The 9,999-nt window shown below is 36.6% G+C and overlaps 1 protein-coding gene across 2 annotated transcripts; it reads left to right on the top strand.

Moving 5' to 3' along the window:
* Nucleotides 1-869: 869 nt before the first annotated feature.
* Nucleotides 870-7,003, top strand: LOC132180379 (helicase SEN1-like). Of its 2 annotated transcripts, XM_059593179.2 has the most exons (11): nucleotides 870-938; nucleotides 1,034-1,155; nucleotides 2,085-2,660; nucleotides 2,746-3,984; nucleotides 4,075-4,399; nucleotides 4,501-4,756; nucleotides 4,843-5,059; nucleotides 5,286-5,650; nucleotides 5,984-6,118; nucleotides 6,355-6,440; nucleotides 6,553-7,003. In XM_059593179.2, the coding sequence occupies exons 2-10, from the start codon at nucleotides 1,042-1,044 to the stop codon at nucleotides 6,425-6,427; spliced, it is 3,300 nt and encodes a 1,099-aa protein (XP_059449162.2). In that variant the 5' UTR covers nucleotides 870-938; nucleotides 1,034-1,041; the 3' UTR covers nucleotides 6,428-6,440; nucleotides 6,553-7,003. The 2 variants fall into 2 exon arrangements, with proteins under 2 accessions (XP_059449162.2, XP_088372536.1); XM_088516410.1 differs by lacking the exon at nucleotides 870-938 and having other exon boundaries at nucleotides 1,021-1,155.
* Nucleotides 7,004-9,999: the final 2,996 nt, after the last annotated feature.

The raw sequence follows: 9,999 nt of genomic DNA, 5'->3' as shown, positions 1-9,999 counted from the left end.
TCTTTTCACATTTTAAAGAGTGTAAACTGTGTAATGCGTATAAGAGTGCAAAAGCGGATATAACTCTAAACCAAATGTATCCAATCGCCCGTCCCAAGAAACTAAATTTGGCTTTAGCACATATCAATTGTTCGGGGAAATAAACGATTTGAGAATTTTTATCAGGAATACATTAATATATATATTTGAACTCTACTCTAGCATAAAAGTTTAAGCTAATTAGTTTTGTGGTATCAGAGCTATTATAAAAATTATAAACCTAGGATTAGTCTAAATAGAACGTGAAGCAAAACCAAAAGTGACTATGGTACCCCAATATATATATATATATGTGAAAGTATTTATCTTTGGGTACACAAGATGTGAAAGCATACAAGCAGGTCTCCTCTTTCACATCTGCAATCAAAGCTATTTATAAGAGAAGGCGAGGGGCTTAGCCTAGAGGGGGGTGGCAACCAATAGGAATAGGTCTTTTGATCTACCTCAGAGCTCCCATGTACGTCTAGATGTCCTTTTCGTTTCCCATAAAGTGTGAGTTTCAAAGTAGTATATATGTATAAAAAGTGGTAAAGAGTCCCGAAATCCTCAAACATTGCAAAACAACTTCCAAGGTTTAAGATTAAGAATCTCTTCTTCTTCTTCTTCTTTCTTCTTTCTTCTTTCTTCTTTCTTCTTTCTTACAACCGAAGTTTGTTTATTCTCTGCTTCTGTATTACTTTTAGTCCCTGATCAACAAGCTTATTACTTACTTGACTTGTAGTCAACCTCTTTTTCTCACTTTGACCTTTAATTTGTTTGTAGGTCCGCCTGCTTTTGATGGTCTTTATTAAGATACATCGAGTATATATGCATGATGATAGCTGTGTCTACCTTTCTTTAGTTTGCTAGCTACATTTACAATTGGGTCACTTTTTACTATCTACCTATTTCCTTCAGTGGTAAGTTTTCTTTCATTCTCTCTCTCTCTCTCTCTTGCCCCATAATCATGCATTATATTATGATGATGATGATGAGAAGTAGTAGTGTGTTTTAGCAGAAGAAATGGATCAGAAGACGAATGCCAAGAAGGAAGAAATTGATGGTAGAAGCTTAATAGACTTGGTGTTCTCTTGGTCTCTCCGGGATGTTCTCAACAAAGATGTTTACAAAAACCAGGTTTTTTTTTTGTTTCTTTCTTTCATTTCAATACTTATTTTACATTCATTTTTAGAATACTAAGGACTGACACATTTATCATACATGAAATAAGAACAATCTAAACATATATAAATCATGCTAACATATCGATCGTCCTCAAGACTTCCATTTTTTTAGTAGTAATTAATATAAGGTTCATCATGCTAAACTGAGTTGTGTATATATATATATATGAAACCCAGTGCTTTTTTATTAGTAATTCAATTCCTTGTCACTTGTCATAACATATTTATATATAAAGGAGACTAAGGAGAGGCGGCAACAAAATTGAAACCCAATGGAAGTAGGAAAAAATATGCTGGCCCATCCCATGTGTGTTGACTTGAGAAATTCAAGTCACTCACGCTACATTAATATATGTATATTTCCTCACAAGTCAGGAAAAGACATATATGTTCAACTTATTTTAATGATGGAGACGCAAATCTTATATAGTAGCATCTAACGGTTCATATTAAATCATTGAATCGAATGATCATAACCGTCCAAAAAATAACAGTCATGATCTATGGTGCCATATAGCGGCACAGCCCACTGCTACGCACATGTGCTAGATCATACTCAAGTGTGTACACTCAAGTATTGTTTAAAGTGATAACTTGGTGTGAGATGACATTATAAATACTTGCATTATTTTCTCTCTTTTTCATGTGCGACTCTCCTCTTTCGAGACTCTTTAAATGCCGTCCATTGTAAAATGTTTCGAAACCATAAACATAAAATAATCATATTAATTATGAAAACTTTTTAACACTTTCATTAGGTGTAAATCAATTTATTTATTTGTATGTATATATGTTTTAATTTTCCATTCAATGATGTACAAGTTGCTTAGGCAAGCATGTGTAGACATTTCCATTAATAACTGTGGCATCATTCACTGACAGGTGAAAATGATTCCAGATACATTCTCTTCATTGACAGAATACATGCAGTCATTCATTCCTCCCTTAATTGAGGAAACACATTCTGATTTGTTGTCAAACGTCAAAGGAGTGTCTCGAGCACCTACTTGTATAATATATTCTGTTGAGAAATCTAAAGAATTTAAACCTCCCAAAGACTTGTTTTATGAAATTACATTGAAGCTGGCTGCAGATACTGGAAAAGATGCAGGAAAATATGAACCTGAGGTTGGTGATCTTATTGCCTTGACAGATGTTAGACCAAAACGCATTGATGATTTGAACAGGCCCAAAAGATCTTATCTTATTGCTTATGTTCATGGGGCAAAAAATGAAACTTCTGATAAGATCCCCATACTGGCATCAAAGCCCATTTTCACTGAACAAGACATGTACAAGTACAAGAAAGAAACACCATTTGGGAACAAGAAAGAAACACTTTTTGCAGTTTATCTTATGAATATGACTACAAATGTTCGTATATGGAAAGCACTGAACCCAGAGCCGGAAGGGGCAAACACAAACATTATTAAAACAGTACTGCGACCCAATTCAGCTGTAAGAATTTTAACTCATTTTGTTCTTCAATGTGACACACATCGTGACTAACATTACTGATGCATTATGTATTTATTCATAACAGGATGATGAAAATTGTATGACTTGCTTTTCTAATGGAAAAAGCAGCCCTGCCCCTTCTGATCTACAGGGGATGATCAACTCTTGTAATCTAAATGACTCTCAAGAAGCTGCGGTTTTAGGCTGCATTGGTATGAGAGACTGCAACCATCAGAATCCTGTCAAACTGATATGGGGTCCTCCAGGGACAGGGAAAACAAAGACCGTTGGTGTGTTATTACATGCCCTCCTTAAAATGAAGTGCAGAACATTAACATGTGCTCCAACTAACATTGCGGTTTTGGAAGTTGCGACACGGCTGCTGAGGTTGGCTAAGGATTCGCTAGAGTATGACACATACGGGCTTGGAGATATAGTTTTATTTGGTAATGGCGAGCGAATGAAGATTGATCATCGTGATGATCTGGTTGATGTATTTCTTGACTATCGGGTTCATGTGCTTGGGAAGTGCTTTGCTCCTCTATCTGGCTGGAGAAATGGCTTAGAATCAATGATATCTTTGCTTGATGACCCTACATCGCCGTACAAAATATACTTGGAAAAAAGAAAGGAAGAAATAAGGGAGGAGGAAAAAAGAAAGGAGGAAAAAAGAAAGGAAGAAAAAAGGAAGGGAGAAAAAATAGAGGAGGAAAACAATAAGGGGAATGATGATCTCAAAAAGGTTGATGATGTTCCTTTGACATTTGAGGAGTTTTTAAAGAAGAGTTTCTGTTCAATTCATGAGCAACTGAAGTTTTGTATGGTTAATTTGTATACGCACTTACCAACTTCTCTTCTACCGTTAGATGTAGTGAAAAAGATGATGGGAGCTTTGAATTTGCTTCAATCTCTCGAAACTTTGTTTCGTGGTGTCAGTGTACCAAATGAAGGGTTATTACAAGTTCTTAATTATTTCCAAGACACAGGAAGCAGTGTGGATTGCCTTGCAAAGTTGAGTATGAGAAAAGAGTGCCTCCATATACTAAGATATCTGCAATTATCTCTGCCATCCTCTGTTCCAGATATAACAGAAAATTATTCAATAAAAAACTTTTGCTTGGGAAATGCATGCCTAGTGTTCTGTACTGCATCAAGCTCTTCTAAATTACATGTAGAAGGAAATATACCATTGGAATTCTTAGTTATCGATGAAGCTGCTCAACTGAAAGAATGTGAATCAGCTATTCCTTTACAACTTCCTGGTCTCCGCCATGCTATTCTCATAGGTGATGAGAGGCAGCTCCCTGCTATGGTTAAAAGCGAGGTTAGAGTGTTTTATCCTTGGTTCTTTGGTCTTTGCAAATTATGAACATCTTCCACTTTGTTTAACATGTTTTGAATGTGCACTTTTTAGATATCCGACAAGGCTGAATTTGGAAGAAGTTTGTTCGAAAGACTAGTCATGTTGGGGCACCAGAAGCACCTTCTTAATGTCCAGTACAGGATGCATCCATCCATCAGCTTATTTCCAAACACACAGTTCTATGACAAACAGATTTCAGATGCTCCAAATGTTAAAGAAAGAGAATACCAGAAGCGTTTCCTTCAGGGCAACATGTACAGCTCCTACTCTTTTATAAGTATTGCTCATGGAAAGGAGGAATTTGGTCTGGGGTACAGTCCCAAGAATATGGTTGAGGTTGCTGTGGTCTCTGAGATAGTTGAGAATCTTTTTAAACGTATGTTTTATTGGTTATTATCTAGGAAACATTTACTTTCAGAAAAAGTTATATAGACAAATGATATGAATTCCATTTACCATGTCCTGTTTTTGTGACAGAATTCTGTGACACGAAGAAGAATGTTAGCATAGGAGTGATATCACCATATAAGGCTCAAGTTTCTGCAATTGAAGAGAGGGTCAGAAAATACAACAGGTCTAACAGTGGCTTCACTGTGAGTGTTCGCTCTGTTGATGGGTTCCAAGGAGGTGAAGATGATGTAATAATTATCTCTACTGTAAGATGTAATGGGAATGGATCAGTAGGTTTCCTTTCCAACCGACAAAGAGCAAATGTGGCGCTGACTCGAGCAAGGTATTACTTGTATATATATATACACAATATTGTGTTAATTTTGTCGGTTTTGGAAATTAAAATTTGGTTACTGTTTCATTCTTTAGGTATTGCCTTTGGATTTTGGGGGATGGGGGTACTTTACTCAAGAGTGACACTGTTTGGAAGAAACTAGTCCTTGATGCCAAGCAACGTGGGTGTTTCTATGATGCCAATGAGGACAAGAACTTGGCTCAGGCAATTACTGCTGCCTTGGTGGAGCTTGAACAGCTTGATATTTTACTCAATAACGGCTCTCTTCTGTTCAAAGAGGCTATATGGAAGGTGCATGCAATGTTTTGGTTGTTCTATTAGCATGCATTATATAAGACAGATGAAATTCACCTATTGATTCAAGTGAATCAAAGGCAAAAACTAGAAATATGACTATATATAAAGATTTAGTATTAAGGGGTTTACATAGTAGAGTCTTTGAATTTTGATTTTGTAATGGGTTTGAACTGATATGAATTTTTATGATGACATTACCATTTCCTTAATAAAAATGCAGGTTTTCTTCAACAATGATTTCCACAAATCTATAGCAAGGACTAGCAATGCAGAGATTCGTAAGGAAGTGATCTCTCTTTTGGCAAAGCTTTCAAGTGGTTGGCGTCAGACCAATGAGAAGAGAAACCTCATTGTCCATGATGGGATTTCTTCTCAAGTTTTAGAGATTTACAAGGTGGATGAGCAGCTGAATCTGGTTTGGACTGTTGATATTCTCAAGGAGGATTCACATCACATTCAGGTTATGAAGGTTTGGGATGTTGTCCCATTATCTGACATACCAAGACTAGCAAAGCAGCTTGACATCTTATTTGGAAGCTATACAGTGGATAAGATGCATCGCTGCAAACACACATGTGTTGAGGGGTATGAGCTTATCTGAATTTGCTTTTATATATAACACATTTATCTAGCATATATCGGCTAATATGTATATGTTGTTCTAGTTAAACTTAAACCTCTGAATCTGATGAATGCAAAAGTTTGTTATCAAGTAGTGTTTTTGCCATAGGCCTGCAGAATTAGGAAAGGAAGGTTAGATAATAACAAGATTGCAGCAAATATTACATTCACTTTTGTGTATTCTAACTTAATGACTGCGAAGGGTATGAATATGATATTACTGTGTTAAATCGCCAAGTCATCCAAAAAGCTTAAACTAATAGAAATTGATTTCTCATCTATTTGAGTGTGCTACAGGAGTTTGGTTGTTCCAAAGAGATGGCCAGTGGACTCAAGTAGTGGTTCTGAAGCTGATAGTATGTGGTACCTCACAAAACCATTATCCTCACTAAGTTTGAAGGATGAGCCAGAAACATCAACCGCTACTCATAGGTGTGTGAAACAAATTTACTGGTTTTAAATTTAAATTTTAAGCATTCGAGACACAAGGAAATTTATCTTCTGCAGAATCACTTTAAATAAAAACAGAAATTGATTTTCCTTCCTTTATTCAAACTGTATAGTTGTTTTTTTTTTTCTAATTCCAAGCAGCCAAAAACAAAACAAAACAAATACATTTATGATCTATTTTCTTTCAAAAGACTTAAGATTATATATATAAATGTCAGAAATCCTTTCAAGTCTAGAATGAAGAATAAATGGGAAGATGTTGGCTTGAAGAAAAAGTCGGAAAGGTGGTAGAATGACTGATGAGGTAAGATTGATTTAGTTTATTTATTTTATTAGAATTGGATTTGCATGCATTTCCAAGCCATCTTTAATTAATTACTAAGTACCATAGTTCTGAAATACATTTTCTTCTTCAGATCATGATCTTGCAAGTCTGGTAATTTGGGGATCTTTGGAGGGGTTTTGAGAAGAGTTTAGTATTAACACCTGAAGCATGATAAAATCCAGGTGCTTCTTCTGGTCCTCGTCTGACTTTGTAAGAATGATTGTAACTTGAGGGTTATCCCCCATTTTCTTTTTATAATTTTTTTATTTGGGCGTAAATTTGTAATTTCATAAGAACTCTATTGAAAAAAGGTCAGAATTTGTAGCAGTGATGATTTTCAGTTCTATAAAAGGCCCTCCGGAGACAGTTTTACTTGTGTTGGTTCCAAAGTACCTCAGTTTCCTTAATGACTGCACTAGCTCCGTTCTCAATGTCTCCAGCTTCCCCTTCCTGCAAGCCGTCAATTAAACACACACTTGTCCCAATCTCACAAAAATATTCTTTTAGCAGCATTAGACATTGTAGTGATCTTCTCACAATAAAGTGCTTGATTTCTCCTTCAAATCTATGCTCTGCGCCTGCAAGTTTAACACCCATTACCATTAGCACTTACACAAGACATAAACCCATGGTAATACACAAAAAATATGACGCATATAATGAGACTCGCCCAAAGGCTGCAACAATAGTATATATGGAGGGGGAGCTGAGGTGGATACTGTCAAAAGGGGATTTCCTCCTATTTCTATTGTTACCATGAAGATTCTCATCTGGAATATAAGGGGGTTAAATGATCTCTTAAAGCAAGGTGAGGTTAGGAGGTATATTAGGAGAATAAAAGTGTCTCTTTTATGTTTAGTTGAGATTAGAGTCAAATGGGATAAAGCTGAAAAGATTAAGGAGTATGTGGTTAAGGGTATGGATGAAAAGTGGGATGAGGAGAGACCCAGCAATTATGAAATTGAGTTTGGCAATTGTGTTAATCGGATAGAGGTCCTGACCTGGATGGATTCTCGGCTGGGTTTTACAAAGCTGCTTGGCCTGTTGTAGGTGAGGAAGTTATTGGTGCTATTCAATCCTTCTTTGTTTTGGGAAAATTGATGGAACAAGTTAACTCAACCATCATTACATTGGTGCCTAAAAAAGATAAATCCTTTCCAGCCTATATCTTGTTGTAATGTCATTTATAAATTCATTCATTACCAAGATTTTGGCTAATGGGTTAATTAAGGGGCTGGATGGGATTATTAGTTCTCATCATAGCCAAATTATCAGCTGGGGAATTCGCAAAGGTATTCTACATTAATAGTAGGCTTTCTCTGCCTAGTGATTATACAGAATTCTATTTTGGTTGTGGAAATGGCTTAGGCTGTACACCGTATAGGTTGGTCTTTCCTCTTTGTACAGCTTCCTGGATTGCTAGAGGGTATTGTACTCTTTGTTGGTTAATGAAATTTAATCATTCATCCAAAAACAAAAACTAGTATCGATTTTCAATATTTCAAATCACATGGAAAAAAAAAACAAGGAACTTACCGTACAAAGCAAATACTGATGGAATATCACTTCGGATACCCCCACATAATTCCTTTGACACCCGGCTTACAGAACCGCTCTCATACACAGAAAAATATGTCGAAAGAAAAAGGAGACAAAAGACGAGCACCACGATGATATGAATTTGGTGTCTCAGTTAATGATTTGAATAGCCTCGCCGCCGCGCCAAGGTCACCGTCCTTGGAGTGCATTTTCTTCTGGTTGTGGTGGATGCATTTGTCCATGGAGTACTTGTGAACAGTGATGAAGGAAGAGTAAGCTTTGGGGAAAGAGAAGAAGCTTTGTAAAAAAATTAGGGATTGTTGCGCGAATTTCGTGGGAATGAGGAGGAGAAAATCACATGTGAAAAAGCTGAGCTTCAATTAGAATCATGGGCTTTGGCCCATCTCGGTAGACAAAATTGGCCCATGTTAATCTTCTGTGTATATATAGTGTCACTGTTACTAACTTACCGCGAGTACTAGGCCTTGGTTGGTTACTTTTATTAGTATGATTTTGGAATTTATTATTCACAGTTTTATCTTTAGTAAATTATATGAGGGAACTAGTAAATTCTCGAACATGAGGCCACGTATCCCTATAATTAAAAAATAATAAAATATTATTTAAATTTAAAATATATATATATATATATATATATATATAACAAAATAATTATTAAAAAAAAATGATAAAAATATATGGGGTGGCCGACCACCCTACCTGAGACATGAGACCCCTATGGCCCTAGGGGTGGTTTGGTCACCCCAAGTGCCAAACCCAAAAAAATTTAATTTTTGAATTTGGCCCTGAACCACCCCCTAGGAACAAGTAGAGAGTGAGTTCAACTTAGACATTGTAGCTAGGGGGTGGCCGAACCACCCCCTGGGGCCTAGGGCTTTTGGGGGTGGCCGAAGCCATCCCATGGCTCTAGGGGGGTGGTTCGGCCACCCCCTAGGGTCAAACCCATAAACTTCGATCTATGGGTTTGGCTCTAGGGTTTTTTTTTTTTTTTTTTTTTTTTAAGATTAAAAAAAAAAAAAAAAAAAAAAAAAGAAAGAAGAAATTAGAGGTGGTTGGAGCCACCCCCATGGCTGGTCGACCACCCCCATGGCCATGGGGGTGGTCCGGCCACCCCAAAAGGCCAAAAAAATTAAAGAAAAAAAAAGGGTTTTGGGGGTGGCCGGACCACCACCAAAACACCTGATCCCTTTTTTTTTTTTGGCCTTTTGGCCTGGGGGTGGTTCGACCACCCCCATACCGGCCATGGAGCCACCCCCCGATTTTCTTCTTCTTCTTCTTCTTCTTTTTTTTTTTTTTAATATTTTGATTTTTCTTTTTTTCTTTTTTTCTTTTTTTTAAAAAATAACTTTAATGCTCAAAACGACGTCGTTTTGGGCCGGGTGAGTGTTGTAGTTTTGGGACCCAAAACAGTATAATTTTAACGTAGGGGTATAATGGGTATAAAAAGTCAAACTGTTTGAGTTTAACGTTGAAAACTGATTGAGGGGTCCAAAGTGATAGAAATTGAAAGTTCAGGAGCCCAAAGTGAAAGATTTAAAAATTTAAGAAGTTTGTAAAATTAGCTGAAAGTTTAAAAGAAAAAAATGAAGTTTTCCCTGGTTCTTTTTAATTACCGACCACATGTCTCATAAGAAGTTGTAAAAAAATTATAAATGTAGAATTAGTAAAAAGTAGAAGGAAACCAAAACCAAAAGTGACGATGGATGTGTGATTGCATCATCTTCGGGTACACAAGATGTGAAAGCATAAAAGCAGGTCTCCTCTTTCACATCTACAAACAAAGCTATTTATAAGAGACGGAGAGAGGCTAATTAGCCTAGAAAACCTGGGAATGTCTCCATTTCAAAGGCTCCCGGTTAGTACAATTTAGGAGTGTAAGCTGATATTTTCAATTGAAAAGTCCATTTTGCCCTCCTATTTTAGTCTAACCGAATCTCTCCATTTCAAAAGGAAATGGAGAGGATCCTTTTAAGAAAAC

This window comes from Corylus avellana, chromosome 5, assembly GCF_965113065.1.
Source record: "Corylus avellana chromosome 5, dhCorAvel1.hap1.2, whole genome shotgun sequence".
NCBI classification, from domain to species: Eukaryota; Viridiplantae; Streptophyta; class Magnoliopsida; order Fagales; family Betulaceae; genus Corylus; species Corylus avellana.
Note: the sequence above shows the minus strand (reverse complement) of the source record. Positions and strands in the feature narration are given on the sequence as shown.

Coding starts and splice junctions, on each gene's coding strand:
- LOC132180379 (XM_059593179.2), top strand. CDS start 1,042: ATGGATCAGAAGACGAATGCCAAGAAGGAAGAAATTGATGGTAGAAGC. Junction 2,661..2,745: donor TACTGCGACCCAATTCAGCT/GTAAGAATTTTA, acceptor TATTCATAACAG/GATGATGAAAATTGTATGAC. Junction 6,119..6,354: donor ACATCAACCGCTACTCATAG/GTGTGTGAAACA, acceptor TATAAATGTCAG/AAATCCTTTCAAGTCTAGAA.